A 22372-nucleotide genomic window follows, 5' to 3' on the forward strand; every position below is an offset into this window, starting at 1 on the left:
AAAACTTGTTTGAGACGATCTCATGAGTCGTATTTGTGAAACTGATTTCTTATTTAGGTCCTCCATGAAAAATAATTATTTTTATACTAAGAGTATTACTTTTAATTATGAATATGGGTAGGGTTGACTCGTCTCATAAATTAAGATCCGTGAGACGGTCTTACAATCAGACACACTCATATTTTTATAGTTTTATATTTTAATGTGTGGTGGTGGGTGGGGTGGGGGGGGGGGGAGGGGGGGTGGAGAGCCCACTTGATGAAAAGACCATATAAAAAAAAACTATATCGCAAAAGAATAACAAATTTTAAGAAAACCTAAATGGCTTCTTTTGACAATAACTAAGTCAACGCAGCCCATACGTTCCAATAACGACTTTTGTGTATTCAATCAAGTAATATGATGCTTTTTTAATTGATAGAGTTTTATTGTTTTGTACAGAATTTCACAAATTAACGGATAGATTTATGTTGATTCTTGTAATTTTTTTTGTAAGATTTTCATAGATTTTTATAAAATTTTTTAATAGAAAATTCTATATATTTTGTATCTAATTATAATATATTATTTTTATTATTTTTTGAACTAATAATTAGGTGACGAATGAGTCTTACGTGAGATCATATCACGGATCTTAATCTATGAGACGGATCAACATACCCTATATTCACAATAAAAAATAATATTCTTATCATGAAAAATAATATTTTTCATGGATAACTCAAATAAGAGAACCGTCTCACAATACGACCTATGAGAGTATCGAGTATCTTATACAAATTTCTGCATAAGTTGACATAGATAACATATTTAGTCTGAAATATATTAGTAAATTTAAATTATTTAATCAATACATGAACATGCTAATATATATGGTGTATAAGTATGTTCCGATGTTCGTAAATAATTTGGGTTGTTGACTTACATATTGCAAGTCTTCTTCAACGCTGGCTTAATAGGGTGAATGGGTGATGATTATCCGCTTCCCACAAGAATATTTTGGATTCTTGGATCTGTTTAGTTGTGAAATATTCTTGTTTCGATCACTTGCAATATCCCATTTCAATGTAGATTCATGTCTTTTGCTATTTTCTTGAAATAATGTTGTGGTTGGATAAATTGATAAAGGTTGAATCTTGATAGTTTCGGTGGCTATTATTTGAGCAATCTTAGGTGTTTTAGATCTTTTGCATTGTTCATTGTGTGCTTGATCATTCCTTTCGAAGTTATACGCAATCTGGTTTCAAATTCAACTGTGAAGTAGTGTCGAAAAAATGGCTCATTTTGCTTATTCTGAATCCATGTCTGAGGGGTCACAGCACGGCCAGAGCGTGGAGCATGTGCCTTTCAAGACCTCTTCAGGGTCACTTAAGGTATTATTGCTGCATGGAAATTTAGATATTTGGGTGAAAGAAGCAAAAAATCTTCCAAATATGGATACATTTCACCAGGGCTTAGGTGATATGTTTGGGAAATTGTCTGTAAAATTTGGCGGTAAGGTTGATGGAAACACGTCTAACAAGGTGACAAGTGACCCATATGTTACAATTGTGGTATCCAATGCTGTGATTGGTAGAACTTTTGTGATTAAGAACACTGAGAACCCAGTTTGGGAACAACATTTTCATGTTCCAGTTGCACATTACGGTGCAGAAATACAATTTGTGGTTAAAGATAGTGATGTTGTGGGATCTCAGATTATTGGGGCCGTCGGAATCCCTGTGGAGGAGTTAATATCGGGTGTGAGAATAGAGGGTACTTATCCAATACTCGGGGCGAATGGGAAGCCATGTAATGAAGGGGCAATTTTGAGTTTGTCCATTCAGTACATAACAATCGAAAATGTACCTGTCCCCCTTTACCATGGCGGAGTGGGAGTGGGGTCGGATCGTACATTTCAGGGTGTTCCTCGTACTTATTTCCCACTTAGGAGCGGGGGGAAGGTGACCCTTTATCAAGATGCCCATTTCGATGATCATATGTTCCCAACTTTGTATATTGCTGGCGGCAAAGAGTATGTTCCAGGATCTTGTTGGCATGATATTTTCGTTGCAATCAGCCAAGCTCGTCGACTAATTTACATAACAGGGTGGTCTGTTTATCACTTAGTTCAACTTGTTAGAGGCGATTCGAATGTAACAAATAGCACGTTGGGCGAGATTTTGAAAGCCAAGTCTGAAGAGGGTGTGAGGGTGCTGATCCTTGTATGGGATGATCCAACATCTCGGAGTTTGTTGGGGTACAAACATGTAAGAATCTTGTCTGTGATGGCTATTTGTCGCATAACTATTGAATCATTTGGTGACATCTTTTTCTGTTTATTGATGTTATACTTTCTTGATATACTCTGCAATTTAATAGCATTCAGCCTGAGATTTTATATGTTCAAAAAATTCATGACATTTGAAGGATTTGTGCTTCGAGTTCAAAGATCGTATTTCTGATGTTGCTCCTGAAAAATTTAGTTCATTTTGGGGAAAACTGTTACTTAGCCTCTAATTGGGAGACTGCTTATGGTGTAGAAAAGCGAATCAATATCGATTAAGAATCATAAACAGGCTAAATTTTGCGGGCTTACATTTTCTTAGTCAGTAGCTACATTGTTTTCCTGTTGTAATATGGTGGCATATTTTCATTGTGTGTGAGTTTCAGGAAGGCATAATGGATACAGGTGATGAGGATACACACAACTTTTTCAAGCATTCATCTGTTCAAGTACTCTTATGTCCACGAACTGCGAAGAAAGGTAGCTGGGTCAAACAGCAGGTTCAATTCTACATCTCGTTGCCTTTTCATATAAAGTTCGATGTCATTTACTGCAAAATGTGCACCCGGGAATGAATGAGTCCAACATTTGTATAAGGTTTAGAACGTGTCATGTTTAAAGTTCCCGCTTTATCATCAGGAAACAGGAACAATATATACTCATCATCAGAAGAGTGTGATAGTAGATGCTGATGCAGGCAACTTTCGGAGGAAGGTCATAGGGTTTGTTGGAGGCCTTGACCTATGCAAGGGACGATATGATACCTAGGAAACACGCAATATTTAGCACATTACAAAGTGTTCACAAAGATGACTATCACAATCCTAATTACACGGTATTCTTTCGTCAAATTTTTACCCATTTCATCATGCATTCACCTGTTTCCTGAATCATCTTCTAGGTTTGTTGGTGTGTGTGTGCTAATTTGATATACAGTAAGTAGTGTTATGTTTGATAAGCTGTGTTGAAATTTTATTCAACATTCCAAATAAGTTACAAGATAAGAGGTTCATACAATTTTTTCTTGATAATTGCAATAAAACAAAATAGGGGCCTGCTGTTGGTTGTCCACGGGAGCCTTGGCATGATTTACACTGTAGAATCGATGGTCCGGCTGCATATGATATCTTAACGAATTTTGAGGAGCGATGGAAGAGGGCCTCAAAGCAGCGTAGTAGTTTTCAGAAAATGAAAGCTTTGTATGATGATAGCTTACTCAAGCTTGAAAGGATTCCGGACATGTTGGGATTAGCGGAGGTTGCCAGCCTTGGTAACAATGATCAAGAGTCTTGGCACGTCCAAGTATGATATTTTGATGTTTCCCATTTTGTTCCCAAACTTCAAATTTTTGCAAGCCATTGTTTCAACTAAATCTGTTGCATATATAGGTTTTTCGTTCAATTGACTCCAACTCCGTTAAAGGTTTTCCCAAGGATCCAAAGGAAGCAACAGACAGGGTAAGCAATATTTTATCTATTACTTATCTTGGAGAATATTCATGATCTAATACTTTTGCTGCACTGAATCAGAATCTGGTTTGTGGGAAGAATGTGCTCATAGATATGAGCATACATACAGCTTATGTAGAGGCAATTCGTGCAGCACAGCGTTTCATTTACATCGAGAATCAGTATTTCATTGGTTCATCCTTCAACTGGGATAATTATAAGGACTTGGGTAAGGAGCTCATATTATTTTGTGCATAAAATATGCGCATGTAATCATTTTATGACAATTCAGACCCAAATTGTTTAACTTTTCTTTGAGTTGCTTTCAAGCTTTGATTTCTGGTTTTCCTTTGTTTATTCGGTGTTAAAACATAAAACTATATAAGGATGTTTCCTTTTGTTTATTAGGGGCAAACAATTTAATTCCCATGGAAATTGCTCTGAAGATTGCAAACAAAATCAGGGCAAAGGAGAGGTTCTCTGTATTCATTGTCATTCCAATGTGGCCTGAGGGGGTTCCTACCAGTACTCCCACTCAAAGAATTCTATTTTGGCAGGTAGGTTCTCACTTGCCCAGTGACCAAAAAAATATATTCCTGTTTTATCTCCTTAAAATTATTATCCTGTATAAGATATCAAATTCATTTTTTAATGCAGCTAGTTATGCATGCTTTTCTTGTTGTTCATAATATTCTGAAACACCTTACTTTTTAAATACCGTGAATGGGTCTCGAGAATGCCTTACGTCTAGCTACAGTTGAAGTGTGGCACTTAGGCTGACAACACTTTAAAGATCTGAGGAGAAACATTGCTACAGTGGATAGCATTTTGCAAAGTGGTAGGCGTTCTTCCATCATGCAGGAGAAAAGTTATTATCAAGGCCAATGTGAGATCTTCTAATTGTTTGCTGACCAGGATTTGTAGTCATGTGTTAAAGTCCATTTTTCTGTTTATAACAGTGATGTGAATGAAAGAAATTCATCAGCGGCAATTCTTCCACACCAATGACATCCAAGGCCAGTTTCCATAATTTGGGAAAAAGAAACTGTACGCTTTGTACATAACATTCTTTCCCTCAATCCAACGACTCAAAATTGCTATAGAGTCATCCACTGAGCCATGTACTAGTATATCGTCCTGGATTGAAAAGATCTTCTTAACAAGACACGAATCATTCTTATGTATTATTCGGTCCTATATACTTCTCCCTCCAAGAAAAACTTGATTATTCTATTTGATCCACGAGGTGTCTTTTTTTTTCGTGGATATTCCATAAAGTCTTGGCAAGAATAGCATTATTCTATGACCTCAAATCTCGTAGTCCCATTCCACCATTCTCTTTTGATACCCAAAATGACAAAATGTGGACCAAGCAATCGAAGGATGATTACTTGTCCACAAGAATTTACTACACTGCAAGTAAATTTTGTTAATGATACCAAAAGAAAGGGGAGAATCTTAAGCAAGAAGCATTTTATCTCTTGAATGACAACACTTGTAAGCTCGGCGTAAGACAGTGTTTTACTTGTCCAAGCTGTAATACGTTCTGATATAATGTCAACTAAAACACCATAATTGACAACACGAAGCTTTTCCATGGATAAGGGAATTCCCAGATATCTGAAAGGGAATACCCCTACCTGGAACCCCGAAATCTGCAGAATCTCTTTTCGAAACAATGTATCCACACCTGCTAAATAAATGTTCGATTTTAGTAAATTGGCTCTCAACACAGCAGTCCGCCCAAATTCATCAAAACACAACATAATTGTCCGGACACTATCCACATCTCCCCTTGGAAAAAGTAATAGATCTCGACGTATGCCAAAAGTGTGATTTTAAAGCGAGAACATTTGGAATGGTGTTTGTGACTTGGCTCTCTACCAAGAGAGTTAAGTTTCCTCGTCAATCCCTCCAAGCAAATAGCAAACAAAAATGGACAAGAAGTTATCGGAGACCTCTTGCTCTTTGGAAGAAACCATGAAGCTGCCAGTTAATGGAAATTGAGAAAGAGGTGGTGGTGACACATCCATAACTCAATCAATAAATTTCTCTGGAATTTGCAACCAAGTCATCGCCTCTCTAATATAGTCACAGTGTATAGTATCATATGCTTTCTGCAAATTCACTTTCAAAGTACATCTGTGAGAGATATACTTCTAGGCGGAATTTTGCCTTGTTAAAACTAGGAATTGTGTTCATGCATGCAAGTATAATGTATGTGCATTGACTTGAATAAATACGACGAAATTGACATGATATGAAGCTACATAATGGCAATATTAAAACACAAATTGTAGGATATTAACATGATTTTATGTTTAAAAGGAAGGAGATGCATGATATGCATGTTCAAAATATTAAACATATGTAAAGAGATGAAGAATGTGTTGGATAGAGAAGTTATTTGATTAAAAGTTTTTTAAATGATATTTGATGGATTTTCAAAAGCCAGAAAATGTGGCTTCTGGATTTTGTAATAGTTCCTTGCTCAGAGAAATTGAAATCAATGGATGATTTTTTAAGCTATAGTTTCTGTATTCAAAATGGCCCAAGTTTATTTATTTCAATTATCAGCTTATAAGATGACGAGCTTTTTGAGTTGTCCGAGTTATTAGGTGTGTTAGAGAAAATTAGGTTGATTGAGGGTGTAGATGATTTTCGTGTGCGGAGAGGGGATTCTTCTTGTTTATTTTCTGTTAAATCTTTCTTCGAGTCTTTTTTTCCCCATACTACTTTCCCTGTTTCTCCTCTCTTTCATATTATTTGGAAGGTCCTGGTTCCAAAAAAGATTCAGGTATTTTTGTGGCCAGCTACTCAAGGTAAGCTACCAACCTCGAAGATGATGCAAAAAAGGTGGCCCTCAATTTCTATGTGCCCAAATTGGTGTGTCTTGTGTAGAAATGAAACAGGAACTCGGGATCATATGCTCATCCATTGTCCATTCTCGATAGGATTGTGGGCTAGAGCTTTGCAAGAGATTGGATTTGTTTGGGTGATACCTAAGTCAACTAGGGATTTATTCTCTATGGATTTAGAACAGCTAACTAGTACGAGGGAAATAATTATTTGGCAAGTCGTGGCACATTGCATATGCTGGATAGTTTGGCTGGGAAAAAATCTTAGAATTTTTTATGATAAGAAAGAAACAAGAGTACACTGCCGGAAAAAAATTAAGATCAAAATGGTTATGTGGATTGGCGCTCATGATTATTTCAAAAATGTCTCGATATTTGACATTTTGCAAGACTGTGCTTATGTGTATCAGTAATACAACATTGATATTTTGTATTTCATGATGAAAGTGGACCGCTAGTCTGCTATCTACTTATTTCTTATTATATTATTAATAAAATATCGTTTTTTATATAAAGAAAAAGCTTATAATGAGAATTATACTCATTTTGTCAGCTATTGTTGCTATTAAGTGCGACGGAAACACTTTTAAAGAAAACTTTTTAATTTTTCGCTTGAAAAATATCCACGCAAAAAATTTAAAACACGATGAACATGAAGGTAAATCGTATAGGGAATCGAGAAGGGTGGGAGGTAATGACATGATAATAGGAAGAAATTGATATATATTACCAGAGAGATGTCCATGGAAGATTTTGGCCAAATAAAATTCATCTTAGTTAGAAGTGTAGAGGTTTTCCATGGAATAAAAGAGATCAATTTGTTCTGGTGTTCTTGTATAATAAATAGGTATAGATATTTTAGAAATTTTATTGACTGCGTTAAGACACAGTTGAAAAAATTATTTATCTGAGATATCTGCTGCTATACTTTTTTCGAAGTTATGACTTGAAAAAACTAACAATATTTTCACATGTCTGCAGTACAACACTATGCAAATGATGTATGAAACCATATACAAGTCTTTAGTAGAGGTTGGACTCGAGAACGAGTATGAACCACAGGATTACTTAAATTTCTTTTGTCTTGGGAATCGTGAGGCTGACAACAGCGGAGGCTCATCAGATTTAAACGTTTCTTTTGCAAATACACCACAAGTATGTTTCCTTGATCCTTAACTGCCTCTAATTTTTACTTGTTTCAACATGCTTGCATGCATATGAACCTTTATTATCACCATTCAGGAGCTTAGTAAGAAAAACCGGCGTTTCATGATCTATGTCCACTCCAAGGGAATAATAGTGGACGATGAGTATGTGATGATTGGTTCTGCTAACATCAATCAGCGCTCTCTAGAAGGAACCAGAGATACTGAAATCGCAATCGGTGCGTATCAACCTCGATATACATGGGCACGGAGACATCCATCTCCACATGGAGAGGTAAAGTATGGTAATCCGTGTTTTCAAGGCCATGTTGATTTCAGACTTTTAGTTGCTCTTTTCATCAGTCTAGTCTAGTGAAGATTTTTATTGTAGAAAATATCTGATAAATACAGTAATTATTGAATAAATTGCAGAACTGTTCTAATTTGTAGTTTGTTCCTTCCTATTAAATTCACTTCCTGAAATTCAACAGTGTTATCCCACTAAATGTGAATTTGGAGGGCCCATATTTAGTCATCATAAAATATTCGCAACGATATTTAAATTATAATGTTAAACAGAAACGTGTATAATTCAATGAGGCTGCAGAAACCGGGAAAAAATATATGCTTACATGTACATGGATCTACATGACTTCGAGGGACACAAAACATCTATCAACAGGTTTCTGCATGCATGAATTCTGATGCACTAGTTTTAACGTATATCATTTTCTTACTTTTCAATCATATCATGGACATGAATGCAAAGATAACCAGAGTTGTTCTCTGCTCCAGATATATGGATACAGGATGGCACTGTGGGCAGAACACACGGGGACTTTAGAGGAATGTTTCGAGCATCCAGAAAGCATTGAATGCACTAGACGCATAAAATGGATGGGTGAGCAGAACTGGAAACAATTTGCAGCTGACGAAATAAGTGAAATGATAGGCCATCTACTCAAGTATCCAGTTGAGGTTGATAGAATGGGAAAGGTGAAGCCTCTTCCTGGCTGTGAAACATTCCCTGATATGGGTGGCAAAATCATCGGCACATTTTCTGGTATTCAAGAAAATCTAACCATATGACAAAGCACTCTATCTGCAATCCTTTGCTTTCATAAATTTGATGCTAACATTTATTTTGTTTGTTTATATATAGTTGTTGGTATCTTTTGTATCGAGGGGATTAACTTTTTGTTTCCAATTTTATACACATTGAAAAGTTTCTTTTCAAGCATAGAAAGTGTGCAAATTTAATTGTTGTTTCTTTCATTGTAAGTGGTTATAATGAAAGAACTTCACTTCTTCCGGCTTTCTCCCTGTGTAAGAGTCATCCATTGTTGGCTTAATATTGATTCGGACAAGAGAGAAGTATTAGTTCTTTTTTCCCGTCAGACTGCTTTCTTTTATATTTACCTTTTAGATTGGATTAAGTTATGTGTGATCGAATAAGGTTAGAGTAGGTGCCTAGTTAGCCAACTTGTGGTTTGAGCTTTATCGAGTGTGATGTAAAAATGATCTTTATTTTAATAATATTTTACGTTTTTATCTAATTATGAATTTTACTTTATCTAGGGGTGATCACGGTGCGGTTTTGCGGTTTTTTTAAAAAATTCAAACCGAATTGCCATATGCGGTCGGTTAGTATTTTGAAAATTTAATCGCGGTTTTACGTAAAAAATCAGCATTGCGGTTTTGAGCGGTTTCAAGCAGTTGCGGTCGGTTTTACGGTTTTTTTAATGAAAAATATTAGAACATTTATTCTAATTTATTTAAAAACAACAACAATATATTGTTTTCAAATATAAAATATAGTTCAAAGTATATAAAGATCAAAATAGATTAAACAATAATCAAGATTTAAAACTAAGTTAATAATTTAACAACACAACATATTCACAACAAAAATGACATTTACACTATTTATCATTTTTTTACTTTCAGACTACAAACAAAATATTGTAGCAAAAAAAAATATTTTAATAAAAGTCTAATATGAAGAATAATTAAGAAAAAGATAAGTTTTATTTGTAAGAATAATAATTTTAAAGAGAGTTAGGATATAATGAATGATGACTTCTTTATTTGAATATGTTGTTTACAAATTATTATAATTCTAGGCCAAATATTATGGCAAGCGGTTTAGGCGGTGCGGTTTGGTGCGGTTCTTGGCAAAAAAAATAACCGAACCGCGTATGCGGTGCGGTTTATGATTAATATTTTTAATCGCGGTTTTTATAAAATATTATGAAAAAACGGTGCGGTGCAATTCGGTTCGGGCGGTTCGGGCGGTTAATACAAAAATTTGATCACCCCTAACTTTATTTGTATACTCATTCAAGCTGAATTGATAAAGTTCTTGAATTTGCAAAAAGTACCACGAGGTCTTCTCTTAACGTAAGATCATGAAACTCATTGAGAAGTGTATCATATGTTTTAAACATGTTCTTATATGAATTAGCCACCTAAACTAAGGATAAAGGTCGCTTGAATATGAAACTAACATATGTGATATAAACGTCATGTTTAATTGGTAAAGGTATGAAAATGTTCATTCATACAGATGTGTGATCATTTGATGAGTCACTGAACAACTCTCCATTGGACTGTTCAAGTGGTTATCATTTATCGAGTGGAATAGTCTGTGGTTATGGTTGTACATCATTAATCTTTTGACCCAGGACTAGCATGCACTTTTGAACCATTTACCGAATCCATTGAGGGTCATCAGGTGGTGAGGTTGGGTATAGTTTCGAAATACGTGGAACAAATACATTGTAACTGAGGATTAACCTTTTGCTCACTGACGAAGATATCATATGTGATCTAATGAGTTGATAGTGTAAGGAAGCTCTGGTCAGAGTAAGACATGTGCATTTTGGAAAAATGTGTCCTCCGTTACACATATCATGTCAATATACTTAAAGATATATTACAGTGTTATCAAATTCATTTGCCACTCTCCATACACCAATAGTTGTATATTCGATCGGGATATATGAGTTGAAGGGGTCGTACTGTACACTAACCATAATTTAAGGTTTTTGCAGGCACTATCAGTGATATCTAGGGGATAATGATGCGATACTACTAGATGCTCTTACCATGATCCGATGCATGCAATCAAACTTCAGTTCTGACATTCTTGATCAAGGTGTAGATTAAAAGAATGAACATAATTAGTGTAAGCTCAAATATGATAAATGTTATTCTGAATTACATGAAGCTATGAACCCACATATAACTGTATCCTATAACTATTGAGGGCCACATAAGCATCAGATTTTGTGTTCCCGTTGAGATAGTAAGTTCAAAGAAATTAAATTTGGAAACTGTAGTTTGATGGAGATAAAACTGATTGCTTATAAAGGAGCTTATAAGTCAATTTCATACGTTGGAAGATGTAGCTAGCTTAACTACTAATTAAATGAGGAGTTTGGAGCTGACTGTTTTAGTGAATGAATTCACAAAACTTGCGGCTGCAAAAAATAAATCAGTAGAAATTTTGAACTTCGAAATTTTCAATGTTCATTATATGAACAAGATTTGTATCCTTGGTATATCGACGTTGTCTGATCGTCATTCGGGATTGTACTGAGTTCACAATTATTTATAAATAATATACTAATTAAATAATAATGTTAGTAGTTGTGACTACTATATGCACATGATTCTCCTGGAATATTTGGTCTAAAATTGATAAACAATCAATTAAGAATTATTATTAAATATATGTCTATACATGTACATAAGTGTATATGTATGTATAGATGTATTAATATAAACATATTTATATGGAGATATAAAGATATATATCATACATTATCAAACTTTGCATGATACATACAACAAATTAATGAAAATAGGAATCCTATGGGATTATGATTATGAATCATAATATGAACATGATTTTTGATGTGATCATGAATCAAAACTTATAAATATTTTATTGAATATCATATGAAATAACACAAGATAACACAAGTATAAGATTCTCCTTCTCTCTACTCAACAGTAACCATCGGCCATCACCATATAAAACTCGTGTTTGTATAAATCAGATATAATAAAACTCTTAAAATTGGGGTAATTATGCTTGATTTTTTTTAACACATGTGTTAAATATATTTGATTTTTAAAAAATAAAAATATATTAACCTATTAATATTTTTTAGAGAGTTTTATGTCTTTTAGACATTTCACTGTGGGAGCATGGTGCAATAATAAGGTTAAAACGAAATTATTGGAAAGCAAAATTAGCTAAGATTTACAAGTATTGTCCTTGAATATATTTGAGTATGAAAAGAAACTGCTTGAATTTTCCTCAATATGTTTAGATCATACTTATCGGAATTTGTGTATATATAATATGTTATGTTATAAAGTTTGATGTCGTTAGAATGATTACTTTTTTTTTTTTTTTTGATGATATTAGAATGATTACTTTGATAAGACATATCACACCAAAAATATTTTCAATGTAACATAACATTATATTTTATTTAATGTATATATTAATTCTTTTAATTTGTCTCATCAATCTTTCTCCATATTTCTCTCGACTAACTCATATTTTAAAAAATTAAATATGTTATATATATACAACAAATAATATTTTTTAAATATGTTATATATATACAACAAATAATATTTATATATTATATTATATAGACACACTTCACATTGTTAATGTATGATAAATGTAGAGACATGCATTACTCTTTTCCAAGATTCCGAGCGACAGTTGCACATTCACGGTTATTGAAAAATAGGTCTCATTTTTTATAGACTAAATCTATTGTGACATGATTTTACGGATTTTTATTCGTGAGACGAATTGACTCGATCTATATTTTTAAAAAAAAGTAATATTTTTTATATAAAAAATAATATTTTATTCAATCTCATCATGACATATTCCACCGCATCAGGGTCAAATCAAATCAAATCAAATATCAAAATTTCCTGACCATTACAAATGTGAATCATAACAGTGCTTTCAAAAATATTTTGTCAAACATATATATATATATATATATATATATATATATATATATGTACACACACACATATACTAGTTACTCTGCATACGTGATGCGTGTGTCGGCGTGTATAAAGTCTTTTTTATTTATCGATGGACTAAAGTGAAATTTAACAAATTATGGAGAGACTAAATTGATATTTGAATTGTTGAAATAAAAAAAAATAAAAATAAAAATTTGTGTTGAAATTAAAAAAACAAAAGTGTAATATTAATATCATATAAGGGTAAAATTGGAAGCAAAAGTTGGTGTCATTCCTAAGTGGTTATTATCATGTCCTCAACTTTAATAAAATAAAACAGATATATCAAATAGTACACTTATAAATGTAAGTTTACATAAAAGTATAGCAAAAACTCACTTATAAAAAATATATATAGCAAAATCCTATTTACGAAGAAATATATGTAGCAAAACCCACTTATGAATAACAAGTGTGCCAAACTTTATATATACAAAAACTCGATTAGAAAAAAATATATATATCAAAAGTCTACTTACCGAACAAAATAAGTGTGCAAAAATTTATCAAATATACATATATATAAGCACAATTACAAAGAACAAGTATGCCAAACTTTATATGTACAAAAACCCATGTACGAATAATTATATATAGCAAAAGCCCACTTACGAAGAAATATATATATTAAAAGCTCACTTACTCTTGGTTCAAATGTAGGATTCAAACTTAACCGATACTTAGGTAAAACTTGGGTCGAACACGAGCATCAATTCAAGTGAAATTGGGCAGCACATCGGTCACGATTTGAGTAGCACTTGGACATCACTACAATGGGCGAATGCAGTCTCTCTCCTCTTTGCTTAAAGTGGTTGAAACTTATGAGTGATTTGAGAGGAATTTTGTTATGGTTTTACACTAAAACAAAGCATCTATTTATAGGCTTCCAAGGATAAAGTGAATGGTCACTCCATTCAATGTCATTTATCTCACTTTAAATGTCATTATTTATGGTAATTAACCCTCTCTTAATGACATCTATTTATGACCATTAACCTCATCTTAAAAACACATATTCATGGTCATTAACTTTCTCTTAATTATCATTATTTTGCTCTTAATATAGGTAGTTTAATGACTGATTTATTGTGGTTTAAATTAGTCATTAAAATTGTGATAAATTGTCAATAATATGAGGAAAATGATTATTCAAATTTCTAAGATTATGATTGTGTGGAACTCGAAAATATTGTGTCAAAAAGAACTGAAATTTCCTATGAAATATACCGGTCTTCCAGTTGCAAGATTTCGGGTCTTCACACTTGAGATTAGCATCTGTGATGTAAATGTCATGTTTCATTGGTAAGGACATGAAGATGTCCATTCATACAGATGGATGATCATTTGATGATGCAATGGACAACCCTCGAACTTTTCAAGTGGTTATCACTTATCTAGTAGAATATTGCTATTATGATTATATACCATTAGTCTTTTTATCCAAGACAATGAAAAGGTCCTTCGTACTAGCATGAACTTTGATCTGTTTACCTACTCAATTGAGGGGCCATCAGTTGACGATGTTATGTCTACTTTTGAAATATGTAGGAGCCAATGCATTATAGTTGGGGATTCACTACTCATCTACGAATATATATATCATATGTGATATGAAAAATTAATAGTGTAAGGAATTTCTGATCAGAGTAAGACGTGCATTTCGAAAATGTGTTTCATCAGTTGTACATAGTATATGTAATGCCTGAGAATTATAGAATTGATAAACCAAGATTATTAATCTTCGTTAACGTGAGACTCGAAAGATATGAGAATGCATGACATGCAATGAGGGAAGAAAAGACATGAGAAAATAAGAGTTTTTATTTGAGACAATACCGCACCCGCGCTCAGGAAAGTACCGCAACCGCGGTGAATATCCAGTAGGGTACCTAATTTTGACATTTCGATACCGTACCCGCGGTAAGAACAAGACCGCACCCGCGGTGGTGTTACCGCACCCGCGGTCTGATATGTACCGCACCCGCGGTCGTCAAAATTCAGAAAATGAAAATGCTGCCGAAGCATGAGCTCACCCGCGCTGTTGAACACACCGCACCCGCGGTCATGCGTGTAGCTTGAAAAATAAGCCACGTTTCCTGGTGTTGCATGCAATATATATAGAAGAATTACACGTAAATTCCTCAGAAATTCAGGAAAAGGAGCGAAGCTTTTGAGAGAAAATCCTTACGTCTTTTAGACTTGCGATTGTGAAATATCCGTCTATCAGAATTCAAATCCGAACGCAGCATCGTGTTCCTCTTGACTCAAGCTACACAAGGACGTAAGTTTTGTTACGTTTTGAGATGTTTTGAAAATATGATGTTGCTAGAATCGAATATGATTCAGATATGATATTTCTACGACCGTAGACATTGTAGAATCGAAGGCAGATTAAAGAATAGACTGGTCGTGCAATTATTATGATTTTTGAAAGATATTGACTGAGAATTTGATATCAGAATTGTATATTACTGATTTTGAATATACCGATATCAAGATTATGAGTTCTATTTAGTACCGATTGTGAGTTCTGGTATGATATCTGTGATGTTGAGACTGACGGGTTGATTCAGATTGTATTGTTACGTCGTCGAAACATCAGTTGATTTAAATTGATCACATTCAGATATGATTTCGATTATATTGTGATGTCGATGATATGAATTAGATTGTATCTTGTTCAGATATTGATCAGATTATGTACAGAGTTGAGTATTGATCAGATTATATACAGAGTTGAGTATTGATCAGAACAGATTGTGTATTGAGTTATTCACTGATACAGCGTATTCGTTATTGTCATTTCAGATTTGATATGGACATATTTGAATACAGGTCATCGTCTTCGTCAGACCAGGAAGACAAAGGTATAATTCATGTGATATTCGGGAAGATACAACTCAAATAAGATCCTATTTGAGTTTCCCAACAAAAATCACATACTAGAATTATTGTTGTTTATTTTATGATATGATTATGATATGTTTATAGATGATATATTCATATCTTTTGAGATGATTATACTTTGTTTACAAATTGTTATTCATTGCATTTAAGATAAGAAGTTTTGACAGAACAGTCAAACTTCTAGACGTTCGGTGATATCGCAGCTTAGGGGAAGATCCACTCTCCTATTGTAGATGTCGATACAGATCAGACCGAAGTCTAGGAATAAGACGTACAGTCACCCCGATTGGGAGGGTAGGTGATAGATCGTCTTATTCACACTGGGATCCCTAGAGTTATAGTTGAGTCGAGTCTAGACATGATTTGACTAGAACTGCATGCATTTATGAAGGTGGTTTCATAGACTATGAAACCCATTTTTATTGCTTTCAGTCATGATAGCATGTTTTTATGATTTGATTTGAGTAGCATGTTTATCTGATTTGAGTTGCATGCTTATTTTGAGTTGATTTCACAGATCATGAAATCTATTGTTTTTAAGTTATTCATGATAGAATATTTCATGATTTACTTTATGTATATGCATGTTTACCATGTTTTATACTGGGATTTATTCTCACCGGAGTATCCGGCTGTTGTCTTGTTTTGTATGTGTGCATGACAACAGGTGGGACAAGATCGGGGTCAGAAGAGGATGAGAGATGACGAGTTTAGCGTGGTGATTCCGGACTTGGATATAGATAGGTTTTATTACTGGAACTTTAGTAGTTGAACCTTAGATTAATTGAAAGACTGTTGTACATTATTGTACTTTTATACAGATATGTATAATTTTAGATGTCATTACCTTCCGTACTTGTATTTTAAAAGAAAAATTTTTCGACCCTGTTTTATCTTAATTGATAATTAAATCCAAAGATGATTAAGAAGATGATCAGCGTCCGGGTCCCCACAGTATATCATTATTATTACTCGAAGATATAACACAACGTTGTCAAATTCATTTGTAACTCTCGACATAACATTGGTTGCAGATTATATCGGGATATATGAGTTAAATGGAGTGTACTATACGCTAACTATAACTTAAGTTTTTTGCACGTACTATCAGTGATATCTAGAGGATCATACGACGATACTACTAGATGCTTTTATCATGATCCGATGGATGCAATCAGATTTGAGTTTTGACGTTCTTGATCAAGAGGTTGATTCCCTCACTATTTTGGCCATTCCAAGTTTTTTAACAAAATTTTCTGCCACCCTCTTCCATAGAACCGCCACCCCGATGCCGTCGCATCGCAGCCGGAATTTTGAGAATTTCGATGATCTAATCTCGACATAAATTTCGTTTAGATATCTAATGCGATCTATACGAGAAATCTAGTATCTGATTGTGGATTTGATTAAACGATCGAAGAAATGAGGATTTCCATTCATATATATTTACAAGAAGCACTATATCCACTTAAAAGAAGAATAGTTAGAGCCAACATTATACATGCAATGATAAATTGAACTAAACACTCTATGAGTGTTTAGTTCAATCATACGACGCCCAAAAACGTTTGAACATCAAAATAAAAAACAAATTGAAACTTCTGCTGCATCTTGGGTGCGAGAAAACGGTACATCAACAGGCTCGTGGGATAATCATGAACTTGGTAACTCTTATCAACCGTGTGACCAGGATAATGACTATGAGAGCATGTTGGAAGCGAAGATCTCGAGCTTGGAGAGAAATTGAAACATTGTATAGATATGAAAAAAATTGAACGTTTGAGTTCCTAACTCACCAAGAGTAATATACCTTATTTTATTGATATGTCGATAATATTATATTAGTTTACATTATAGTGATGGATATATTTTCCTTGCTTTCTCGCTTTTTCTCAGGTTTCCACGTTATTTTTTTTATCTTCTTAAAAATTGGGAACATAATAAATAAAGAATGAGTTATTTTGATACATGAACTACAAATAAATTATCATGTTGATATATGACTATTGAAAATAGTTTAAATCATACATGGTCCATTTGAAAATTCATTTTACTCTGTAACAGAAATTATTTTATGTATATGTAAATTATCATAATATAATTTTAAAATAAATGTAAATTTATTTACCCTATACATGATAATACTAATTTATAATAACATGAATTTTAAATATTTAATTTAAAAATTTTAATCAATCAAATAACTTTAGAAAATAAAAATTATGTCAGCCTAATTTAATTTAATAGTTGTAATTGGACTTAAGAACATTTTAGGTTAAGAATAAAATCGACTATTTAGTTTGATTGTGCATCAATTAAGTCATTTTCAATCATTCAAATATCATAAATTATGTATCAAAATGAATTGAACTCGTTAAAGGATTCAAAACAGAGAAAAAGCATAAGATTATATTACTTGGCTTGAAAACAACTTACCTTGATTGAACTTTCAAGAGCTAAAACTTTTATTATTTATTCTTGATTGAAAACAATCCCAAACTGGAATTGGATTCAAATTTTTCGAATTCATGTCACTATTTTCCGACGCCACATAAGCAAATTGACTTAAATAACTGTAAATTAAAGTTAGTGTATCAAACTCAAACTGTGAAAACTTAGTGAACCAAGAATCAAAATTGAACAAATTGGTGGGCAAAAAAATGTTCTCTATGATTTAAAATACATATATGTATTTTTATTGTTGGAATGCAATTGTTTCTAAAGGAAAATGGGTGACACGAGGTGCGTAAGTTCTTGTACGGTTTAGAAGTATGGAGTTGCCCTCTTAATATTAGCTAATTTTTTTTTAATTAAAGCGGCAAATGTTCGACTTTATATATATATATATATATATATATATATATATATATATATATATATATATATATATGTGTGTGTGTGTGTGTGTGTGTGTGTGTGGTACAGCAATGAGAACTAATTAGATTACGATAGGGGATGACATGTCGTACCATATCATATCGAAATTATATACCATATATCATACCGATAATTATGGTATAAGCTAATTTTATACTGATTTGAAATTATTCGGTATACCGTGATTTCGGTACAATATCAATATATACCGTTTTATATCGAAAAAACCTTACATTTTTTGAATTTTATAAATTTATTGTTCTAAAATATTATATATTTTAGAAAGTTATATATTTTTTCGGTATTTTGATATTCCAGTATATATCGAAAATTTTAAATTTTATATCGTTACTATACCGAAAAATTTGGTATACTGAAAATTCGATATGTTACATTTTTTTATGAATTTTTTGATGTAATTTTAGTTATTTGTTTGGGCTAAAAGATTCCCAAAGAACGAATTTTGTTGACCAGAAAATTCAAATGTTTCGGAAAGGACTTTTTGTCCCCCCTTCGTTCGTGCATGTCATTAAACTCCAGCATTTATGAGAGTAAATTTATTTTCATAATGTAAAAGTTCAGAATAAGAAATTGTCTAATTCGAAAAATATTGTATAAAATATTGATGCAATATATATATATATATATATATTTAAATATATATATATATATATATTTATATATATATATCGTCTAACTGAAATTTTATACTATTGAATTTAATAAAAAAAATAATATCGTTCTTGTTTTAGTTGAATCGTGCGTATAACAAGTTAGCAAGGTATGTCTATAAAACTCCAATTATAGTTAAAAGGAAATTTTTTTTTTTTTTTTGATGTTGTATGTTTGTCACATTACAATTGTTTTTCTATGTTGTCAAATTTCAGTTTTAATAAGATATCTTTTTTTCTTAGCAATTTTAGTTATTTTTTTGTGTGTAGCTGAAATATGTAGTGGCAAATAGTACTTCAAATTAATAAAAAAATATAACTAATTTTTAATTCAACATTTTTCGTTTCGGTTAATTTATACGGTGTGATATGTTAAAATACTATTGTTATTCATCAACAATTATTTCAATAATATGTTGGAATTAAAAATAAAATAATTAGATCGCTAAAACAAAATAGTGATTCCAATGTCGTAATCTGCATCAGAAAATGATTTAGAATCCTAATTCACATTAAAATTGAATAGAAAATTTGATGATGCATGGAAGAAGATTTGTTCATAGAGAAATGAAAGAATACAAACTGAAAGTTACAAAAATGGAAATGGATAATTAAATTAGAGAGTGTATATATAATTTATGTGAAAAAAGATATGAAATTTTAGAAATAAAACTTAAATTTTACTTATAGAATCTTTCATGAAATAAAACAATCAGAAAATTTAGAGTTTTGAGTTTCTTAAAACGCAAGAGAAACTATTTAATACATCTGAAAAATTAAGACAAGAACCGATTTCTTTCTTCCTACGACAATATTCATGCATTACATGCAATAAATCATTGTCCCGTATGTATTCTATGTTTACTTGGCATTGATCCTAAGTTATCTCTGAAAAAATGCCTTAAATTTGTTTGATTTCTCATCATGAATTTGGAATTATTAATCGAAAATTAGTAGCTCCATAGATTTTCTGCATCAGAACTTGTCGGAGAGTCATCAGACGGCGGCGACGCTATCCTCGGCGGGCTTACAAGCATTCCCTCCGCCATGTCCTTGATTAAATTGGGCATATGAAAGAGTTCCTCTTCATCTATGAATTCTTGCCCGCTGCTAATTACGGTTTCTGCATTAATGTTTTCATGGTCCCCTAGCTGTTGACCGGCCGCCGCCGCCACCACCTCCTCAACCGGTCCAGGCCTCCTCTTCTCGCTTCATTAATGCAGCAGCATTAGTGGCTGCTCGGCGAATATCTGGTGGTGAAGGTGACTGCAGGGAGTTGATATTTACCGATGTTTTCCGGGAAGTTGAGCATTGCTTCGTTGCCTCGTAGGGCCAGCACGGCCACATCATAGGCTGCGGCGGCCATCTCAGGCGCGGGGTAGGTTCCAAGCCATACACGCGTAGTTTTTCTCGGCTCTCGAATCTCCGACACCCACTTGCCGCTCCGGCTCCTTATCCCATGGAATACCGGGTGTTTTCCGGTGTTGGACCGACTCGGTGATGAGGTGGAGGTCATGTTGGTGACTTTTTGAAGCTTTCTTGGAGATGGGATCGCTTCAATTCTACTCAAAGACTGCAAATTCAGCGTTTGATCCCTACATATAGGCAGTCGTGGCTGTGTCACAGAAGAAGCCAAAAACGGAGCCAATGACATAACAGAAGGTGGAGGAGGCAATGGCAAAGGCAGAGTCAGAGCTGGTGGCTGTGTTTCCGGTTCAGCACCTAAACAAACCAAATGATCGGTTGGTGCCCGCGAAATGCTATATTCTCGAGTGGGCGGCGGAGGCGGAGGCGGAGGCGGAGGAGAGGCGGAGGGTGGTGGAGAAGAATGGTCTTGTTGACTCATGTTCAGTTGATGTGGAGGGTCAGCCATATATATGGAACCAAGTGGATATATAATAATTTGTATATTTTTATAGTAATATATTTTCTTGTAACAAAATGGTAAAAACTAAAAAAGGGCATGCAAATTTAATTTAGAGGAATTGATTAATATTTGGTAGTTGTATATATTAACCATGCAGAAATTTGAATCCGTGGGTAAATCGTGGGTGAATTGCCATGCTTTCTTTTGGAGTTGGAGCCTGCACATACACGCACGTACTACACTACAGCAAGCAATTAGCTGCCACGCCTACTTTATTAGCTGTTTTCTAATGTACTTTACAAATTCTTAATGAACAGTAAATTTTGAGTGGGATACACTACACCAAGTTTTAATTTTAAATGTGAGATTAGGGTAAATTTTAGGTTTCATGCATCTGTCATTTATCTATGTGCTTCTTCCAGGATCATTCGGTAGCACTGTGTTTATTTATTTAATCGGAGGTTTTCGGCATCGCCCTGTTCGATTATGTTGTTTTTCTTTTGAGTCGGGGGAGTGATTTGTACGATTTTATATCGAACTAATTAGATATCTCATTCCAATTTGATATCTTGATATCAGACGAGCTATAAATAATTGATAATTACGTTGTTTTCTAATATACGATATAATTTTATTGGAAAAAAAAATGGATAAAGTCAAACCATGATATTATATAAAGTCAAACCATGAATTTTTATGGTCTCACGAATCTTTATCTGTGAGACGGATCAATCCTACTGATATTCACCATAAAAAAGTAATATTTTTTCATGAATGACCCAAATAAGAGATCCGTCACACAAAATATGACCCGTGAGACCGTCTCACACAAGTTTTTGTCAATTGTTATATTCTCATCTCCAGACAAAAAAAAAGGTTTTAATTATGATCTTCTTTTGATCACATTTAATTTGAGTACTTCATATCTGGCTTATCCACTGTCTTAATACCTATCTTTGTTCAAATAGTTTAAACCTTCCGGATTAATTTTAATTCAATAACAATAATAAATTAAATTTTCGAATCTGAAACATGTTAATTATTAATTTGTCTAAAATTTTGACAATTCTATTTTTTTTCAAAATAGTTTGTTTTCTTTAAAAATGTTATGAAGTTTTAAATTAGAAGAGTTGACATTGATGTAAGATATGTTGCAAATTAAACATGTGAATGAAAGTTAAGAGTCAAATTCCATAGAACTGGGAATTGCTGAAATTGAGATTGAGGTGTAAATCAATGGTCTAGAATTGGAATAATGTTTTATGG

General features: G+C 33.2%; 1 protein-coding gene, 1 long non-coding RNA gene and 1 pseudogene across 2 annotated transcripts; 2 read left to right on the top strand and 1 right to left on the bottom strand.

Moving 5' to 3' along the window:
• Positions 1–916: 916 nt before the first annotated feature.
• Positions 917–9215, top strand: LOC140811702 (phospholipase D beta 1-like). Its single transcript, XM_073169756.1, is given in 11 exon segments — positions 917–2249; positions 2653–2766; positions 2906–3031; positions 3033–3101; positions 3317–3568; positions 3655–3723; positions 3796–3943; positions 4123–4271; positions 7554–7727; positions 7815–8012; positions 8513–9215. Coding segments are annotated over 11 exon segments (2568 nt in total). The 5' UTR covers positions 917–1274; the 3' UTR covers positions 8807–9215.
• LOC140811703 (uncharacterized) lies at positions 4278–7545 on the top strand. Its single transcript, XR_012113509.1, has 3 exons — positions 4278–4552; positions 4674–6033; positions 7310–7545. It is a non-coding gene; the product is annotated as an uncharacterized lncRNA (long non-coding RNA).
• Positions 9216–19983: 10768 nt separating the features above from the next.
• On the bottom strand, positions 19984–21204 carry LOC140812395 (ethylene-responsive transcription factor ERF027-like; annotated as a pseudogene).
• Between the last annotated feature and the right edge of the window lie 1168 nt (positions 21205–22372).

This window comes from Primulina eburnea, chromosome 14 (genome assembly GCF_022965805.1).
Source record: "Primulina eburnea isolate SZY01 chromosome 14, ASM2296580v1, whole genome shotgun sequence".
Lineage (NCBI taxonomy): Eukaryota > Viridiplantae > Streptophyta > Magnoliopsida > Lamiales > Gesneriaceae > Primulina > Primulina eburnea.